Source organism: Poecilia reticulata, chromosome 23 (genome assembly GCF_904066995.2).
Source record: "Poecilia reticulata chromosome 23, P_reticulata-male-v2, whole genome shotgun sequence".
Lineage (NCBI taxonomy): Eukaryota > Metazoa > Chordata > Actinopteri > Cyprinodontiformes > Poeciliidae > Poecilia > Poecilia reticulata.
In genome coordinates this window covers 1,921,992-1,943,545 of record NC_088852.1, presented here as the reverse complement: position 1 = coordinate 1,943,545, position 21,554 = coordinate 1,921,992, and the positions used below count along the sequence as shown (strand labels likewise).

Below are 21,554 nucleotides of genomic sequence, written 5' to 3'. Positions count from 1 at the left end.
ATGGTTTACAGACCTGCTGGTCAAAACACCACAAATATCTGACTTAATTTGAAGTCTGAAATCTCAATTTTAAACGTCTTAACTGCTTTTCCCCCACCCCCAAACAAGACCCCGTTCTCCCCTTCAGTAGGCTTAAAAGTGCATCGTCTTTAGAAACCTGAATTGAAATCACCTAGAAAACAATTGAGAAACGCAGAAAAATGCTTTTGTAACACAAATAAACGTTTATTAGATCCTTATTTGGCATCTTAAACATGAACTGCATTCATCATACTTGCATAAAACTCCCCAGTTCTTAATAAAAAAAAAAAATAAAAAAAACTTGCCGTGTCAAAATATTTAGTAATCCACCAATGAAAAGTTGGGTTACATCACATAAATCTTTAGTGCATTTGTGAACAAAAAAGTGGATTTTAACAAGATTAAAAAACAAAAACAGAAGTGTCCACCAGAGGGAAGAAGAGTCCTAAGTGTTACTTTTTGTCATCTCATGAAAACTAAGTTTATTTTGAAAGCACAAAATATTTCAGTTCTGCCTTGTGTACAAAAATAATCTTCCTGCAAATCCTAAACATGGTAGAGGCTTCATACACTCAGATCGATGTGGCCATCCTGTATAAATCCAACTAGCAAATTAAAATTGCTTAAACTCAAAAGCAGCAGGTTACAAACATGATAAATTTAAAAAAGTAGTATTTTTCCAGTTTACACAAATTCTCTGGACCTCTTGATGGCACAGCAAAGCATCATGCTGAAGATCATTCCAAAGATCTGCAGGAAAAAAAGTGGGCACAAATTATTTCCGAAAGATTTATCTGAGCAAAAATCATGTATAAAGAATAGTGGAATGAGGATCAACTTTTGCCTGCAGGAACTTTATTTATCTTTTAATATTTTTTAAAAGTAGTAATTGGATGTGTTCTCAAAAATATTGGTTATTGTATTTGGGTTTTTATTTAGGATTTTTCTACTCCTGCTAAAGGGCAAAAATTAATATTTTGTGTCAATGACCAACAAATACAACCTGGAGTGTTATCCTACAGTTAGATTCCATCTTTTTTGACAAACCATGAAATATGTCCCAACGACCTCATCAATATTCAAATTTTACCTCCCTGCAGGCATAAACTCCTCCCCTCATGGCAAACTTTATACTTTTATGAAATGTTACAATGAATGAACCAATAATGTTAAAAGTTTTTTACCAATTGTGAAAAGTGCAGAATTTCCATTTTATTAGTGGAAAAGTTAACCCAAATGTCTGCTACAGTAGCATTTTCACTCATGGAAAAGCTAATCTAAAGTTGTGATAAACTGGGAGTTTTTGCCAATGGAAAGTCTGGGCCAAATGTCTTATTTTACCTAGAAACAATAGGTTAAAAGTTAGCCCAGTTAGGATTTTTACAAATGGAAAAGTTAAGCTAAACATTTGTCAAATTAATAACAGTTTAAAAGCTGAGCTATGTGTGTAAAATTAGTCTATTTAACCAATGGAAAAGGTAAGCCAAGTTTTGAATTAGCATTTTTACTTTTAGAAACAATAGGTTAAAGTTAGCCCAGTTAGGATTGTTTTACCAATGGAAAAGCTAAACTAAACCTTTGCCACATTAGTTTAAAAGCTGAGCCACGTGTGTGCTAAAGTAGCATTTTTATCCAGTGGAAATGAGCTTCTCTCACTTGTGGAAAGGCTAGCTACAAGCTATCCCAGTAAGTTTTGTTTTTTTTCTGGACAAAGATAGACATTTGTTAAATTAGTGTTTGTACCAGTAGAAAAGCTGAGCTACTGTTATATCTTCAATACACTTCCTTATTTGTCTAATGCACTAAACATCAGTGTAGCTTTCAACTTTCAGAGCTTTCTTTGGTTGCACACTCACCATGATGACTCCAATACCGATCCCAACTCCACCGATGATGTGCAGCTTGTTGTTGAATACTTCGTCGATGGCTTTTGGGCAGCTCTGTAAGAAAATAAGTTGTGCATTAAGCAGATACGTTACTAATGGATATTTTTAGGTTTTTTCTACCTTAATATCTATAGATTAAAGAAACTGGCGAAAAGTCAGAAACAGTATGAAGTCCGTTTTTAAATGCATTTTAAAACTTGTTAAAAATCTATAACTTGGGTTGACTTTTGCACATTATACTGTTCTCCAGCCTTTTAACAAAATCCAGTTTTAAAAGTTTTACTTGGGGAAGACCATCACTGCTTCAAATTCATCTCAATACCGTGGTAACGAGGACCGCCAGTCCTTCCTGCTTCGGACAGATGTCTTTGGCAGCATCGAACAAGCTTCCTGTAGGACCGCAGCAGTCCAGCTGTGAAACAGAAACCATTCAGTGTCTAAGCTGGTTGGTCATTTGTTGATGACTGGATAAAGAAGGAGGACTCAGGTGTGGGTTCTCACCCCAAAGTGGATGAGGCGGAGGGTCTCCTTCAGCGCTTCCTGTTTGGTGTTCTTGTAGTTGTCGAAGGTCTGCTTATAAAACTCGGTAACTTCCTCTATCACCTGTAAAGACAGGAAAACTTATTAAAGTTTTTGTATATCAGTGTGTGGGGTTGATTTATGGAATGGATTAAATGATGAGCCTAAACAAGTACAAAACAAAGGAGCTTATTGGGAAATATGTTGCATAGGATGAGCGTCTCAAAGACCAAAATGCTATTGGCAATTTAAAAAAATCTGTAAATAATTGTACATTTAAAGATGAGAATGTGAAGTTCAAGTGTCATTCAATGTAGGAACAATTTAAAAGTCTATTTGGTGTGGGGAGATTTAAATGTTTGTAGATTATGAGTATGAGAGAAGCAGGAAATCTTAAGATCTTCCTGCTCATTTTCAAACAAATTATGGAAAATTGCATGTCAATGGGCATGATAATTTGTTGTATTTTTCCTTCTTTTAGTTTGTTCAAAATAAAATACATTTACAAGAGTTTTCACATCAGATTTACAATATCAATAGAAAACATGTTCAATGATTTGCCATCGTGCCCCACAACTGATTCAACATAAAAGAAAATGAGAACAGTTTGAGCTACAAAAATGTTTAAAGTTTACAGGAAATTTTTGTTTCAACCTTTTTATTGAGGGATCAAACATGGTCTCACAGTGTCAGCAATACAAATTTGTCCTCATTTTCCTTATGTGAACATAAAAAAGACGATACAAAAACAAAACAGAGGTTACATAAATAAGCAAGAACATTCCCATAACCCGCCCATCCCCCTTTCCGTAGGACTTGTATCTTATCACACCGAGGTTCAAATTAAATCCATATCAAATAGAGTTGTCAATGTATTGCTGAAGGGGTTGCCAAGTGTTATTGAAACGCTTTAATTTATTTGCTAAAGAAAACCGAATTCTTTCCAAGTGAGAGAGTCTTACCAGTTCTTCCAGCCACAATTTAACAGATGGAACCTCTGTCTTCTTCCAAAACATCAGCACTAGTTTTTTTGCTATGATAAAGGCATAAGATAATAATTGCTGTTGGCATTTATTAAATTGAGAAAACTGAACAGAAACTCCAAGTACAATTAGAAATGGGTCCAGCCTCAGCTCTGTATGGAACATATCTGACAAAGTTTTGAATACGCCAGACCAAAATGGGGTTAATTTTGTGCACAAGAAATAAGAATGGAGAAGTGTGGCTTCTTCAACCTGGCATTTGTCACAGAGTGGGGATGTGTCAGGGAAAATTTTATGTAACTTCACCTTACAATAATGAAGCCTGTGTATGACTTTGAATTGAATAAGACAGTGTCTAGAGTTAGCAGAGCATTTGTGTATATTCTCTAAAGCGGCCTTCCAGAGTTCAATACTTATCTCCGTTCCCAGTTCCTGCTCCCAGCCTGTTTTAAGACCCTGTGTGAACGGCGAGGATCTGGATAACAACACATTGTAAATCTGGGAGATTAAATGTCCTTCCTCACCACCCAACTGGAAGAGTTTGTCAAATTCATTAGGTATTATATTCTCTAAAGTGTGCATATGTTTTTTGACATATGCCCTGACCTGTAGGTATCTAAAATGATCGTGTTTGTGGAGTCCAAATTTGGCCTGAAGTTGAGCGAAAGAGGCAAAGTTACCATCCACCAACAGATCACCAACCGTCCTGACCCCCAAATCTTTCCATTTTATATAACCTGCATCTAAAGTGGAAGGGACAAATGAGGGATTTTTTGCTATTGGTAATAAGGTAGACATATACTCAATGCCGAATTGGGATTTTATCTGTTTCCAAATGCGTATAGTACTGTGGATGATGCGATTATTGTTGTATGCCGCGGTATCTGTACTTGTTGGTGACAAGATAAGAGCACCAATTTCATGAGGGCTGCAGTCCTCCTTTTCCATTGCGACCCACTTGGGCTGTGCATAATTATGATCTAGCCATATTGTCATAATGCGGAGAGCACAAGAGTAATAGTAAAATAAAAAATTTGGGAGGGCCAGACCGCCCTCCAATTTTGCCTTGCAGAGGTGAGCTTTGTTAATTCGGTGTGTTTTATAGTCCCAAAGGAATGGGATGATTATAGAATCAAGTTTTTTAAAGAATTTCTTAGGTAGAAAAATGGGAATATTTGAAACAGGTAAAGGATCTGGGGGAGAAAAACCATTTTTATTGCATTAGTTCTTCCCACCAGGGATATGGGGAGATCTCCAAAACTGAATGTTATTTTGTAGTTTTGTCATAAGGGGGGAGAAATTCGCTTCATAAAGTGAACTAAAATCCTTAGTAATCTCTATGCCAAGGTAGGTGAACCTATCATTAGTAATTTTAAAGGGCATATAATCCAAGATAGATGAATCTTTGAGCTTAATTGGCATCAGTTCACTCTTAGACCAATTGATCCTATAACCTGAGAACCTGCCAAACTGAGAGATTGTATCTAGGACAGCTGGAATAGTACCTTGAAGATTGGTTACAAACAATAGGATATCATCCGCGTATAATGAAATTTTATTTATAGTCCCTCTAGTGATATATCCCTGTATAAGGGGGTTGGAACGAATTGATTGTGCCAGTGGTTCTATGGCTAACGCAAAAAGTAAAGGTGATAACGAGCAGCCTTGTCTGGTGCCCCTATGTAATTGGAATGCAGGAGATAGTATCTTATTCGTGACAATTCTAGCACAAGGTTTATGATAAAGGATTTTTAACCATTTTTCGAAATGTTCACCAAGATTGTATCTTCTCAAGGTCACAAAAAGGTAAGGCCATTCTATTTGGTCAAAGGCCTTTTCGGCGTCGAGTGAAAGGACAGCCAGATCAGAAGATTCCTCCCTCTGAGAATAGATCACATTATAGAGGCGTCGTAAATTAAAGAAGGAATGTCTCTTTGGTATAAATCCGGTCTGATCGGGATTAATTAATTTATCAATTACTAAGCTCAGTCTATTAGCAAGGATTTTGGCTAGTATCTTTTGATCATAGGTCAACAATGATATTGGTCTGTAATTACCCACTTCCACAGGATCCTTATCTTTTTTTGGTATTAGTATTATAGTGGCCTCTCTCATCGTAGGCGGTAAGATGTTATCTGCGTTTGCTTGGGTGTACATTTTTAACAAATACGGTGCCAGAATGTCACCAAATTCTTTATAGAATTCCCCGGGGTATCCGTCGGGACCGGCCGTTTTACCACTTTTTAGTGCTTTAATAGCAGCCTGGATATCTATGCATGAGAGGTTTGCATTAAGAGAGCTCACGTCTTCTTGAGCTAACATTGGGAGATTACAATTATCCAAAAATTTTTGTATGCTTAAGTAATCTTTTACAGCCTTGGATGAGTACAATGATTCATAAAATTGTTTAAATCTATGATTAATGTCTTTGTGAGAGGTTAAAATTTCCCCATTTTCTGATTTAATTTTGTTAATTGTGCGGTCACTTTCAATTTTCCTCAATTGTCTTGCCAGTAGTTTATTAGGTTTTTCCCCAAATTCAAAGTATTTCTGTCGTGTATAAACAAAAGCTCTAGTAATGTGATCTGACAATAATTGGTTATATTTATATCTTAAGGAAATAATTTTTTTATGCGTTTCTGTAGATGGGAGTGTAGCATTGTCCTTATCCAGACGTCTAATTTGTTGCTCTATATCCGCCAACTCTGTTCGATTCCTTTTCTTCTTTGCTGCTCGAAAAGATATAATACTTCCCCTCAAGTAGGCTTTCATAGTTTCCCACAGTATTGAAGGAGGCGTTCCTGGAAGATCATTCATTTCAAAGAAAAAAACAATCTGCTCTCTGATAAACTTACAGAAGTCTGGTTCTTTCAATAGTTGTGGGTCTAATTTCCATGTTCTTTCAGTTTGGTTTAAATTATCTAAATATAAATCTAGAGAGAGGGGTGCGTGATCTGAAATTGTTATATTATGATATTTTACCTCACCTGTGTAGGGCAATAATTTTGCATCCATCATTAAATAATCAATTCGTGTGTACACATTGTGAGCGTTTGAGTGAAACGAGTAGGCTCTCCCCTTTGGGTTAAATATTCTCCAGCTATCGAACAAATTAGAATTCTTTAGATATTCCTTAAGGAAAATACTAGCATTAGAGGCCGGTGCTCTACGTGTCGACGAGCGGTCCAAGTATGGATCTAGTACAAGATTTAGGTCCCCCCCAATGATTAGATTAGTCTTTGAAACGTCAGGTATTTGGGATAAGACATGTTTGTAAAAAAGAGGAGAGTCTATGTTGGGGCCATATATATTAACCAGAGTTATCGGAACAGAATACAACTCTCCAACTAATATTAAATATCTGCCTTCCCTGTCAGATATGGTTGATTTATGGGTAAAAGGTGTACCTTTTTTGAATAATGTCGCCACGCCTCTAGCCCTCACTGCACAGGTAGAATGATAAGCCTGCCCTGTCCACCTGCATCTCAGTTTCATGTACTCATTCTTATTAAGGTGGGTTTCCTGAAGGAAGATTATGTCGCTGGACAATGTCTTCAGATGTGCTAGTATCTTACCCCTCTTCACAGGGTTATTCAAACCTTTGACATTCCATGTGACCAAAGTAACTTGTCCCCCCTTCTTTGTGTTGCATCAGCCTGCATAACTCAGATTAAAATGAAAAAGATTATAGAATCCCTCGCAACTGTGATGAAGATGATTATACATGGTAAGTAAGTCCCATCCTAACCCCTTAAACAAAACCCTTACTGTCTTGCCTATACTAAGAAGAACCTGCAAAGTAAGGCGCGACCCCTCTAAGGAAGTTATAAAGGAAAAAATAGAAATAAACAAAATAAGATTAAACATAACACTCACACAACAAACACACGTTAACCTAACAACTTCCCTTACTCTTAACTCCAAATTAGAAGCTGAAAAAAGCTCTGCAAAAATATTAAATTCAAGCACCAAACTGACACATGGGCAGCTGCTGAAAAAAAAACATAACAGGAACTATAAGCTGCCTATTTATGGATATCAAACCCCCGAGATTGTCAACAATATTCAGGCAGTCAACTAGTGAGCAAAATGAGATTTCTAAACATTATATTATATTAACTTAGCCGGTTAAACATTACAGAACAGTCCAGGTATTGAGTACTACCAGAGCCCGGTCGCTCCATGTCTGCGTCAGTTGTCCGCAGCGGGATCGCCTGTATCATCTCCTTCGGCGCCAAAGTGGAGCTCTGCGAACTTCTGGGCTTCCTTCGCGTCTGTGAACATTGTTTCTGTTCCTCCGAAAGTCACTCTCAGCTTCGCCGGATACAAAAGTCCATACCGAACTCCCGGTTTGTCCCGAAGAAGTGCTCTGACTCCGTTAAATGCAGCTCTACGTTTCACAACCTCGGGGGTGAAGTCAGGAAAGATGCGGATCTTCTGCCCTCGATAGGTGAGGTCCCTCTGAGTCATGGCCTTCCGGAGGATCATCGTAACGTCGCGGTAATAGTGGAGTCTCACAACCAACGCCCGAGGAGGTCCCGTGTCGTCTGGGCGCCTTCGTAGAGCTCTATGAGCGCGGTCCACCAGCGGTAAATCATCCAGAGTTAGCACGTCTTTCAGAAGCTGCGAGACGAATCCGTTCAATTCTGCACCTTTCTCTTCTCCTTCTCTTAACATAGCAATCCGTACATTTTGTCTTCTGGACCTTCCTTCAAGATCCATGCATTTTTCTGTTAACTGATTCATTTCTGTGCGTAGACGTTTTACCTCTGACTGGAGAACAGTTACCGCGTCTGCTGACTGTGTAGCCGCTCGCTCTAGTTCAACAATGGATGCGCCATGTTGGTCATTAGACGTTTTCAGGACGTGAATGGCACTTTGAGTCTCGGTTTTGAGGTTGAGGAGTTCTCCTCTAATAGTGGTGGACACTTCTTCGATGCGAGTGTCTATTGTCTGACAAATTTCAAATTTGGTGACTTGTAATTCTGTGCGAAGAGAGTTTATAGCCTCAAGAATGGTAGCATTAGCCATCGGGTAGCTACCTTAAGGCGAGTCCGGGGCGGCTAGGCCTGGTTCTTTCGTTTTCTTGTCCTTGTTGGAGGTATGCGTCCTCAAATTTGCTTTCATCCTGCCCTGGTGCGGTTAGATAAAGACCAGACTATTTTCTCTGTTGCAAAACTGCCCAAATGTCAAGTTAGTGATAAATATATTTCCAAATTTGCAGGAGCTCGAGGGAAACGCTGCCTACTCCTCCATTGCTCACGAGCGCCCCCCGTTTACAGGAAATTTGAAAATATCACCAAGTAATTATGTGTGATTGGAAGAAATTAATATCCAAATATCAACTAAAGTATTAAAAAAGGGAGAATATATATTTAATTGTACTTTTTTATGCTCACCGTGCTTCCAACCATTTCACCAAAGAGACTAATGTCTTTGCAATCACCGTTACTGGTGTTTAAAACATTATAATAAATAAATGCACAACGCTTAGCTTGGTGGGGTTTCAAGCATTTCATATCCTGAACTGATATGAAATGCTATTATGATACGTTTTTCAGCTTTAGAGCCCCGCCCCAATTAATACGGCTTCAACTTACTGCTGGATACGCCCACATTTCTGGATCAACAACTATTTTATTGCCCATATGTGAAGTTACAATGTTTGGAGAAACTGATTATAGCAAATGAAAACCCAAAAAATTCAAACTAAAAACAGCATGACTGAAAATGATCAACTTTTCAATAATATTCCATTTTTTGGTGAGAAGGGTATACCGTAGGTTTTAGTCGTACCGTGTTTCTGTTGGAGAGTCCCCAGATCCCTGCAGCCACTTCAGCAGCAAAGATGATGAGCAGGAAGATGAAGAACTAGACCAAGAAACAAACATTTTTGTTAAACTGCTACTTTTACCACCCTACTGTATCCCTCTGTGCGATTGTATTGATCTATTTGCATTTCTTTGTTTATAAGCTGATGGCCATTAATAAGATTAATATAATTTGTATTTCTTTATATAAAAAGCAGACTTTTCCCTTCAACATTTTACATTAAAATATTATCTTCTTTGCCAATTGGATTATTTCTACTGGAGTTCTGTAAAGACTCACCAGTCCCAGCATGCAGGGCGACTCCTTAATGGCTCCACAGCATCCCAGGAATCCCACCACCATCATTAACCCTCCTGCAGCAATCAGCAGGTACACACCTGTGAGGAAACAAGCCGAGTCACTGAGGGGGAACCTGGAGGCTTACACTGAGATTCATGCTACAGGAAACGGGAAGCAAAAAGTATACATAAATAAAAACTGAGCTTCAACGGCATGTTTGGAAATCTTGAAAAGAAATATTCTCGTACCAGAGTAAGTATTGCAAATTGATGTTTTCAAGCCGTTTTTTCTATTAATTATGATGATTTTTACCTTACAGCTAATGAAAACATATAGTCAAATATTACATCAGTCAATAAAAACATGCTTTTTATGCAGGAATGTTTGAGTTTTTAAAAAAGTAACTTGAATATCTACCCAAAATTGTCAGTGTGAAAAGATACTAGATTTTTTTTTTTTATGGAAAGGCTACAGATAAAGCTTTTCCATCAATAAGAAAATAGGCAGCTGCTAACTGGAAAAGCTTATGAAAAGTTCATTAAATTATGCTCTTTATAAATGGAAAAGTTAATGAAAAGCTAGCTAAATAATGCTTTTTTTGCAAATAAGATAAAGATAACCAAATATTTTATAAATTGTAAAAGCTCAAATAAAAAGAAAACCAGGGAATCCAATTGTTTTAAATGGAAAAACATTTTTACTTTGTCAGCAAACTGTCAGCAAATCTTTACTTATTTTAAAGCACATCTGGTAACACCATCATATTGACCACTTATTGCAAACATTTGTGCTTTTGGTAACCAATTATACCTCTGCCTGTGGAATAAAACTTAATATATTCAAAAATGATGTTGAAAATTAAAGTAAAAATGGCAAAATATGATCTTACTGACGAGGAATCAGCTTTTCTGTATTTCCAATTTTCAGATGGAGGAATATTTTGTCAGTATGTTTTCACAAACCCAGATCTGGATTTCTGAACCACAGAAGGGATTTAGAAGCCGGAAAGATGACTTGATGTTTTCTTCTGACTTATCCTTCATGTGGATGAGTCATAATTCAAGGATACGAAGATTAAATGTGGGAGAACAACAACCATCAGCACACAAATCCCCCACTCTGAAGCTGTAATTAAGATGTTTGTCATTTTATTCCTCTGTCACTCTGCTTCCCACTTGACGGTGGAGGCGAAACAAAGAGCCGGAGAGAGCGAGCCGGTTTCTGGGACGGATCTTTCGAGACGTCAGGAGCACAAAGACCAGACTGTCCTGCTGTGAATAAAGACGGCTGTGTGTGGAGAGCGCCGGCAGGTCACAGGAGCCGCCCCACTGTGGACCGCCCTGATTCAGCGGCTCCGGCACAAAACCATCAACTCATTTAGGAGTTTATAAAACAAAGACCAGAGATCGTCACAAGAAAAGGAAGCGTTGATTGTTTGTTAAAACAAGAATTAAACACCAAGACTTGAACAGCAGAAGCAATGGCTTAAAGGCAGACATTTGTCAAAGTCTGGATTAGGAACGTGCCAAATTTTTTTACATATTAAAAATCTTTTAAACCTTACCAGTGAAGAAGACGGAGGGCGAGTCTTCTCCTTCAAACAGTGGTTTGGTCCTGGAGTCGAAACGAAGCCATAATCCCACAGCCAGCACTCCAGTTCCTGCAAGCTACAGGAAGTCGAGACGTCAGCCAAACCTCACATTCACCTTCTCATTTTATACGCCCTGAACTTCACATCAGCCGTTCCTAAAACATTTCACCTCTAATGTTTAGGTGCAAACATAGGGCTCCAAGACAAACCTTAGTTTTGTAAAGAACGCTCAACACTGGAAGATATTTTAAATATGGAAAATAAAAGCAATAAAATGGAACAAAAAAATACAGATTGTGAAAAAAGAAATTCTGCTTCAAATAAAATCAGAACAGAAATTGAGCTCACTTTAATTCATCATGCGATTAAACATGAGGCAGACCAGACAATAAATCTCTTAATCACATGATAAATTAAAAACGAGCTCAATAATTTTCACTTGCATGATTTATCATTTTAAAAAAACAAACACTGGATGATAAAAGTCTTCAGTCTGGTGTTTTGGTCAAACTGGCCTTTTTTAAAAGAACATTTTGTTTGCAGAGACTTCATTATTAATTTTGTTTATTTTTAAATGTCTTCCTGTTCTGGTGTTAATGTTGAAATTTAAAGTTTGTTGATCTTTGAGAATGTTTTCTCATATTATGCCATTATATTAATACTTAAATGATAACGTTGTTTTGGGATCATTTATCACAATAACTTCGAGTCAATTTATCATCCAGCTGAATTTCCTACCATGACGGATTTATAATGAAGTTTAAATAATTAGAAATTTGCTCTGAGCGTCTGGATCGAAGCTGCACATCAAAATAAGGAAAATCCTGAGTTTTGAATAAAGTGATTACACATCAAGTCACCTGAACCTCAGGAGAAAAAAAAAAAAAAAGTTGACTGGTTTACTCTCAACACAAACCGGTTTTAAAAACATGCGGTTGGTACAAGCGTTCAAGGAATTAAGAATGTGGAAGGTCTGAGGGCATAAAAACAACAAAACCACATTTTATTAAAGTTGTTGCTGCTACGGGTGGCGCAACATTAAAACCTAATTATCTAAAACAAGAAATTATGACAGGAAAGCAAAAGTAGAAGAATCTGTAAGGCATTGCAGACATTTTCATGCCTAATCTCATTGAGTTGACAGATTTTTAAATTCGTTACAAGCAGCAACGTGCCACAGTGTTTAAGAAAAATATCTGGTGAAACGTTTCGTTTGTCTGGAGGAGCAATTCTCCAACCGTTTCTCAAAACACACAAAAACAGTCATTTGTCTCCTCCACACAAACAAAACTGACTCACTGTCTCCATGGCAACAGCTTACATCATCTTCGTTGTCGCCCAAATAACCGCTGCAGCATCCCGCAGCATGACTCACGTGGTTGAACAGGGAGGTTCACACCAAGTGAAGCGGCTCAAACTGAGCTGAATGTGATCAGAGTGGAAGTTAGTGAATTAATGAAGTGGAACCAGAAAAAATAAATAAAATTATCTGTTTGTAAAGTGTTACATTATCTTTACTGATATTTATAAAGATTACAAAAGCTTTTTCAGTTGAAAACTTGAAATCCAAACAAACATTTAAATGTTAATGTGATACTTTGTATTTTAAAGCCCCGTGGGAAACAAACATTCATCTCTGCTCCTCATCTTCACGTCAGCTGGCAGGTAGTTTTGTTAAAGTTTTAGCCATTTCCTTCGGCATCCCAAACAAAACTGACCTAACTTTTACAGCTAGCAGCTGACCAATACGAGATTCATTTGAGCCAATTAAAGTTTGTGTTAATTATATCAATACTTAAGGTTATAAAACCAACAACACAAGTCAGATGGTATTTAAATCAGGTTCATACTCGGAAACGAGAGCCAGACCCAGGCAGATAAGTGTGTTTTAGTTCATTTTACCAGATAGGAAATGATTACACTTTAAATTACGTCAATAGCTCATGTGGAAATCAGCTCAGAATTCTTAGCCACAAGATGCTGATAGCTGTTATATTCTGCTCAAAAACAAGATGTGAACAACGTGAGTCATGAGCGCAACCAGAAGAAGATTACTGCGGCCCAAAGCTCAAACTCGCTGTTTAACTCTGAATCACTGGCAGTCTGTTGTGAAAGACTGTTTTAATCATCAGTTTAGTTCTCTTAAACGTAACTTCTTACACAAGTCAAAAAGACAACAAGACAAATGCAACAAATCTGCATTGACGCAATGGAGAAAACCTTGTCAAAACAAAGAATGTTCCTGTTTGAACATGCAGGTTAGTCATAAAAGGTCCTCAGAAGAAAAGCTGGAGATTAGGCCTTAATTTCTCAACCAGAGCCTGATCAACGGTCTGACCACCATCAACTAAAACCAACATATTTTTAGTTAATAGAGTTTGTTGCATTTTAATCAACGACAATATAAGCAACATTTTTAATTAAAAATCATTTCGGTCTAAATCATTGAAAAATTTTACATATAAGATCAACAACAAATATTTAGTGTTGTTAATCCGTTATTCAACCATCAGTTTGGAGCAAAATGTTTCAGGAATCCCTGATCGTTCAGGGAACTTCTTTAGAAATGCGGAATGGACGCCAACAGTAGCATTAGCAACATGTTTAGCATTGAGATGCTATTTTAGGTCAGAATAGCTTCACTGATAGGCTAACTCCTTTCAGCAACACGTTTTTCCAGCGTCCCATCAGATTGTTTTTTTGAAGCAAATATTAATCCCCCACTGGGTTAAAAGCAACTTTGTCGTCCGCCGCTGTTTGCGGATGTTGCTTGTGCACCAGATTTACAGGTGCACCAGAAACAAGCGAATACAAAGGTTCCAACTCAAGACTTCTATAAAAAGAAAACCCAAATAATTACATTACAATTTTTAACATGTTAAAGTCCCAGACTGATTACGTTTCATAAGCAGTAAACCTACAGCAGTTATTAGCCGAATGGGCGGTTCTAGAGAGGAAAAAAAGGGGCCACTGCCCCTTTAAAACTGCCCCTCGTTGACATCTGTACTGTAGAAATAATAAATTTATTTACATTTTCTTTGCCATTGGCACTGGCAAAGAAAATGTAACTAATTTATTGGACCAGATTCACAGTTTTAACAAATTAAAAACAAAAGTTGTTGAACTTTTAGCTCGTTTTAAGACGCCAGTTTTCATCTGATAGATTTGGGTTTTGCAACCTGTAGCTCTTAGGCTCACTTTATGCTGCATATTTTTCTGTTTTTTTTTAAATAGTTTTGTTCCCTCATGGCAAATATGGTCTGGCTTCTGTTATCTGACAAAAATGTCCCTTTCCTGAACAGGAATTGGGTCCAATTATCTGCTCCACATTTCCCAGCAAAAACAGAAGCAGGAAGTCCGGTATCCTAAATGCCCACAGTGGATTGGCACATTTATGTTTGATAAAAATCCCCAGGAAACAATGCGAAGGACACAAATGTTAATATAAAAAGCTTTTACTCTCAAAGTTGTCCTTAGCTCTCATTAACCAGAGCAGCAAACATCAAAACAAATCAAGAGATTTTATCTAAGACAGCTTAGCATCACAGCAACAGTTTAGTGACCAACTTCAGTTTAAAAAGAAAAAACAAACAGATTTAGTCTGGTGTTCATTTTTATCTGCAGTGGCTTGGAGAGGAACATGGCAGTTGCTTTCTGTTTTGTACTGCTAACCAGAGCATGACGTCAACAAATCTCATCTCTACCATCAGAGTAAACAAGAGCTTTAAGTAAGCAACCAGCAAACCACATTAACCAACGACGCTACACTCAGTCTGTCAAAATAAAACCTGCACGAGCATTTTCACTCGTTTCCAATTTAAAAGAGAGAAAAACAGAAAAATTATTTCAGGAACTTTTAATCTCTGGGTGGGTCCAAATGTTATCTGGACCCACAAAGCAAAACATTCTGACTGCTTCTAAAAACAACCCAAGTGCTTTAAAAAAAATCCCCTTGCTGTTTTTGGCAATAAATTAATGCTTTTTGGTTTCTGGAAAAATGAGCCGTTTCAAAAACCTGCAGACTGTCAAGTCAGACTGAGGAATGGCCCTGTTACCTAGCAACAGTGGTGGAGAAAGTACTCAAAAAATGTACTCAAGTGAAAGTACCACATTAACATTTTACTTAAGTAAAAGTAAAAAACTACTGGCTTTTAAAAATACTTAAGTATTAAAAGTACTTGCTGAACGGATTACCTAATCGCTAATATCATTAAGTGTGCCGATCGTATTTAATACATCAGAAATGTGCCATTTTAATGAACACTACCACAGATTAAACATGTTCTTATTGTGTTTATTCTCTGTAACAGTTTAGACTTAGATGTGTGATTCTATGAATCATAATTTCAGGGATGGAAACATTTTGTCTCCTGTCCTAACACAGCATGAACTTCATTAGTGACATTTATTTAGAAAGAAATCTAACTGAAAGGGGATGTAAAGAAGGTGTGTGGAGGGAGGACATGCAACCAAGGAGCCACGTAGCAGAGTTGCAGTCAAGACCACCGAACCCGAGACAAAGACCAGGGCCCCACACTAAATGACACAACAACATTGTTTACCTATCAAAAATGCTTCTCAGATTGATCTGAAAGATCCACATTCCCATAAAAACACCTAGATATTAAATACTTAGAGCTGAAATATATTTAACCAGCATCAATTAAAACTCACTTCATTCTGTTTTGCTTTCATCGCTGTGCTACAATCCGCAGAGGTCTCCTGCTATTCCTAGAAAAATAACGCCCTGGGCGGTTGGCCATATTGCCCATATCAGAAACCACAACTGAAACATCGCAATTAACGGTAAATAACGTTCAACTATGAACACTGTCCAACGGCGCAACAAGTAACCAAGCAGAAGGAGCATCGTGACTGTTTTCATCCTCCCTCCCACTGCGATGTTTGCCACCATGACAGGAGACGAAATCAATCAATGAGCAATGAGCAATGAGCATGCTCTGTGTTCATACATTCAACTTTTACTTATTCAGCGATTAAATGAATGTATATATATATAGAGAGAGAGAGAGAAAGAGCTACCGCAGTGTACACAAGAACAAAGAACGGCTCTCAGTGAGGCTTCAGTCCTTAGGACTGAGTAAAGATCCGTCCAGAAGAATCGGATCGTTCCTGAATGTCATATCACTATATTGCAGACTTTGGCCTCAGCGTTGTCCCATATATGCGACGCCTCAGTCAACACCTCCACACAATAATTCAGCGCATGAGTGACAACTGTTATTCATTGCAGATGCAACATGCGTCTCTGTACAGCTAGCTTTGCTAGCATCACGTCCACAGCGCTTACCTTCTTTAAGCTTTCCTTCCAAGTGACGCTACTCATATTTATAACTTGATTTCCAGCTGAAGCCAACAAATTCTTAGGCAGAAATTAAATTTTTTTTGCAAGATCGGTCTCTTCCGATAAAACCAGACCGCAATCGCACCTGTGTGAGCGGTTACGTCGCCAAAGCAGCCCGCATGCGCAGAAGAACGTAGACGTCACACAGCGGCGCTCTGTTTACGGAAGTAATAATGGCCGCCGCCGTCTTTCAATTTCGGATGGATTTTAAAGTTATTCAGAGCAAAGCATCGTCACTGAATCACAACCAGACGAAAGAAACTGATAAGAAAGCCTAGCTTACAGAATTATGACGAATGTCTCACGTCAGTGACGTAAAAGTAGCCGTTCAAAGTGCGGTGGAAAAAAAAACGTGAACGTAACCTACGTAGAAGATGAGAGGGAACAGGAGTCGACTAGCATGTGGAAGAAAACATTTAATTGTTCCTCAAAGACCGCAGAAAAATGTTTAAATCTCACTACAGTTTGCACATCACAGCAAAACGTTCAAATTACAAATTGTGCAAATCTGTTAAAAATATATAAATTTGGTCCTTTAAAAGATTATAAGCTGGAAACATTGATTCACCTCTAAGTTATTAAAACAAAGATGTAACATTTGCTGAAGTGGTTTAGAGTCATTAAAATGTTTGTCAAAAATAACTAAAGATGTAATAATCATCATCATTTAGTGATTAACCTCATCCAGGTTACTGGGAAACCTTGAGCTTCTCTTCAGTTCAGCCAGTATAATCTCACAGGTGGGATGTGAAGAAATAAAAGCTTCAGATGAAGCAACATTATTATCTCTGACTCCCTCCTGACATGGAAAACTGAAGATTTTTCATCATGTTTTAGTTTAACTTGATAGAAATAAGCAGGAAGAGTTTTTATTATAAAACCTTTAGTTTAAGATGTTTCCAGTCATCATGGACCAACATGAATATAAATCACAGTAAGCAGTTAACACCATCAATTTAGTCATTTCTTATACTTTGACCATTTTCTAATCTCCTATTTGAGTTACAAGAATATTTGAAATATCCAAAAAATAAAAATCTATTGGTAAAATATCCTTATTAGGATGAAATTGAGTTAAAACAACCATAAATGCAGGAGGAAGAAAAGAAAAGTAGATTCAGGTTTACAGCAAACATTTTCACAGATTAAAATAAAATGGAGGTCAGCTTGTTATACGCGACACATTATTAAATCCTACAAGCATGAAAACAACACAATTAGGTTCATAAAACAGCTGCCGAACGTATCAAATAAAAACAGCCACAGTCTAAAGCAGGAGCTCGTACCAAACTGAGCAAACAGGCTGCGGTTGTTACATACCCAGAAGAGGAAGTTGAAGACAAACATGACATATTTGATGCACTGCATTCCATTCATGGCTCTTAGTTTAGGATTAAACTTTCCTCAGCAGAAAATACGAGCTTCCAACTCGGCAGAAGAGGGAAAAGGAGAATCTGCTCTCAGGGGAAAGGAACCACACCTTTGTGAGGCTCACCTGGGAACTGTTGGGGGAGGAGGAAGTGCTTTGCTTGAGGAAAAGGTGTGTCTAACATGGAGGGCGGGGAGCAGCTTCACTGGCTTCTACCAGAAAACAGAACTGCGCTGCTTAACAGCTCAGCCTGCAGGTGAAAGCAATTAACAGGCAGAACCGGCCAGAAACTAACATTTAACGACCCAAACCGCGATTTCATCAGGAATTACTAAACTAAACAGAAAACGGCAGTGGAAACATTTCTTACAGCTATTTGTGTGAAGAAAAAATGTCTTCAATTTAATGAAAATAGCCTGAATGTTCATGGATGGAAGGAATGTGGCTCCAAAAATAAACGAACCAATCAACACAAAAAACATGATCATTTCTCACTTTCACTGGAATTTACAAAATATCACAATAAATAGATATATTCATTATATATGAATAAAAAATAAATGAACCAGAGGCATTTATAGTTTCCGTTATCGACCCATTATGTTTGAGTTTCAGATTATTTCAGGCTTTTAATGGTTTATTTGAATCATTTTACATATTCAACAGTCATTAAAAATCAGTTTGCATGTTTGAGCTCTCATCTCTTTTTTATTTTCATCTGATTGTTTATGACTCTGTTTATGTTTTTAATGATATGAAGCACTTTGAAATGTGCTGTACAAATAAAATCTGATTGAATTTGATTGATTGATTTTTGATAAATAATACATTTCCTTTCAGTTATTTGGTTTTGCTGCAAAACAGAGGATTTTTATTTCACTAGTCAGTTTTCTGCCAAAAAATCTCAGAAATTTCAAAATTCATCTGAATTTCTGATTGAAAACGAAAAAACTCAGAAATTTAAGATTAAAAACTTAAGTTTCAAAGCTTAAACAAATTCAACTTTTGCAAATTTTTCTTGTTTTATGGATTTTAGATAATTTCAGGCTTTTGATGATTTATTTCAATTATTGAAATTCCCAACATTCATCTGCAATAAAAAGTGAGAGTTGGTTGGAAACCTTGACATCCTGGCTGCATATCTGACCTCTCCTCTCGGTAGAAACAACAGATTTTCTTTAAGTTATTTGTTTTCTTTCTGCATAAACGTAATAGATATTAGTTATTTATTTCATTAGTGAGCGAATTAGCCAGAAATAAAGACTAAAACCAAGATATTTGGAATGGATATCTTGGTTTTAGTCTTTATTTCTGGCTGTGTGAGCCTCTACAGGTGTATTCTCAGCCCAGTGGGACGGCTGCTGGTTGAGGTAACTGGAGCTGCTCTCAGTTCCCAGCAGGCCCAGTTCAACCAAACAACAGCAGCTTTGTTTCCCAGCTGCTGCAGTCGGTGCAGATTTCTGCTGTCAGCCAGATTAACCAACTGATGGATCTGAAATATAACCTGAAGACATCAACAAACTCAACATTTCTGAGTTAACTGTTGTTGTAGAGAAAGGTGAACTTTTACTCTGGTTTACGCTGAAGTTAAAAGGTGGAAGGCCTCAACACTGCCCCCCTGTGGAAGGTGTCAGAACTACAAACACAACATTTGTATCTCAGAAATGGAAAAAATTACAAGAACAAAATCAGACCTTTTGAGATTAATCTCAAAAATCCTAGAATTTTCTTTTTTTTATTTTTATTTCTGAGATTAATCTCAAAATGTTAAACTGTTTTCTAGCAAATTTTCTACTTTCCAAATTCAAAAATTTCTGAATTTTTTCTAGAAATTTCTGAGGTTCTTTGGAGAAAATTAACTCATTTTCTCTATCTACAATGTGCTAGTACTTTAATACACTTTTAGTTAGAAAATTAGTCAAATAAGAGTAAAAAAGTAATTGGTGAGTTCAAACCATCTTTCTTTTAAACAGAGATTTAAAGAGGAGCAAAAGAAAATGAGGTGGATAAGCAGTGGAAATCATCTCTGCTGTTAGCATGTTAGCATGAGACTCTTATACAGCAACAGTCTTCAGTCAGAGTCCTCTTCAGATTTGCTGCAAGACTGACTGCTACTGGAGACTCTTTGATACGATTTACATTTAATTTCTCTTTGGGATAAATAAACAATTTTTAATTTAATTTCAATCAGAATCAAAATGATTTCAGTTTTTACCTGCTCATTATTTCATTATTTATAAATGTCGATAAAGAGAGAAAAAAATATGTAGCCACAGAGACATACATTTACATCAAATAAAGAAAATTTCCAGATTAATTCAACATGTTTTCAAGAAAAAAATGTGGATATTTGCTGGTGTCAAAAGGTCATAAATTTGCTAGAAAAAAAGACAATTTACCACAACAAATGTGTGATATTAAACTAAGATATTTGTCAACTTTGAAAGTAAAATGCCATAATATTTCCCACACACATCAACATGTGCAGAAATAGTTATTTTTCCTCTGTATGTTAATACCCATAACATTATGGCATATCAGTGCATATAAACACCATTGGTTAATAATTAGTCCAACTTTATTCACAATTTTATTAAAGTTTTTCTTTATTTCTCAAATGAGAGTAAAAAGTATTTGGTGAGTTCAAACCATCTTTCTTTAAACAGAGATTTTAAGAGGAGCAGCAAAAGAAAATGAGGTGGATCATCTCTGCTAAAAAAAAGTGAAATTACCCATTTGGCTGTAAAAATAAAGTGATACAATTAAAGTAAAATGTCAGTTAATTGTTTTTTTTTTAGCTTAAAGAAAATCTCCTCCAGCGTTTAAAGCCGCAGTATTTCATATTTACTCACCCAGAAGACAAAGTTGAAGATGAAGATTGCGTATTTGACGCACAGCTCCCAGCTGGACAGGATGGTCATCTCTGCGGCGTCCTCGGACCTTTCAGCGGGGAGAAAACGGAGAAGTCCAGCTGTTCAACGAGCCGCTCGGTTCTTCTGCTCGGCTTCACTTCGGCTGCGCTCGGTAACTTCCGTCAGCACTCGGCGGCAGCCTCCGGTTGAAGCTGGGAGGAGCACATGACCGGCTGCGCCTCGACTCCTACAGAAATACAAGGGGAAAAATGACATTTTTGTCTTTTTGTGCCTTTGTCCTTTGTTTAAACGTCTTTTATTTTCTAAACAAAAGAAAGTAAAGTATGCTAAACATCTGAGGACTTTTAAGGTGAAAACTCAACGACATCGCGGTTAAAATCGATTTAGGTCAATATTATTGTCTTCCTTGAGATGACAAATAAATTTAACATTAAAATGTATCACAATTAAATCCTAAATTGGAATTATATTCTGTTTAACTGCAATTTATCACGTAACTGAAGAACAGTCTCATAGACAAACACATGCAATTAAATTAGATTATATTGGTGATTATGACCACTAATTTAAAACTCAAACATTTGTTTAAAATAAAGTGATTTAGACCTGAATTTATACCAAAATAAGAGCCATTTTATTAACAAATGTGAGCAAAACCTTGTTATTGCGCAGCTAATGTCGAAAAAGCACAATTTCGCAATTGCGGTGTTTCCATTAAATAATAAACAATTAAAATCACATGTAAATAAGTTTATTCACGTGAGAAGTCATTAAGAAACATGACGCCATCTTCCTCCATCTACTTCCTGTCGTCTTTCTCATGTTTTCCGGTGATA

General features: G+C 37.0%; 1 protein-coding gene across 2 annotated transcripts; it reads right to left on the bottom strand.

The window, feature by feature from the left end:
* Nucleotides 1–201: 201 nt before the first annotated feature.
* On the bottom strand, nucleotides 202–20,892 carry LOC103459078 (CD9 antigen). 2 transcript variants are annotated; one of them, XM_008400309.3, is made up of 8 exons: nucleotides 20,698–20,892; nucleotides 11,085–11,187; nucleotides 9,521–9,618; nucleotides 9,206–9,280; nucleotides 2,409–2,510; nucleotides 2,230–2,319; nucleotides 1,878–1,961; nucleotides 202–771 (listed from the first exon to the last, which is right to left on the bottom strand). In XM_008400309.3, exons 1-8 carry the CDS (start codon nucleotides 20,764–20,766, stop codon nucleotides 706–708), a joined length of 687 nt encoding a protein of 228 aa, XP_008398531.1. In that variant the 5' UTR covers nucleotides 20,767–20,892; the 3' UTR covers nucleotides 202–705. The 2 variants fall into 2 exon arrangements, with proteins under 2 accessions (XP_008398531.1, XP_008398532.1); XM_008400310.3 differs by lacking the exon at nucleotides 20,698–20,892 and adding an exon at nucleotides 17,797–17,965.
* Between the last annotated feature and the right edge of the window lie 662 nt (nucleotides 20,893–21,554).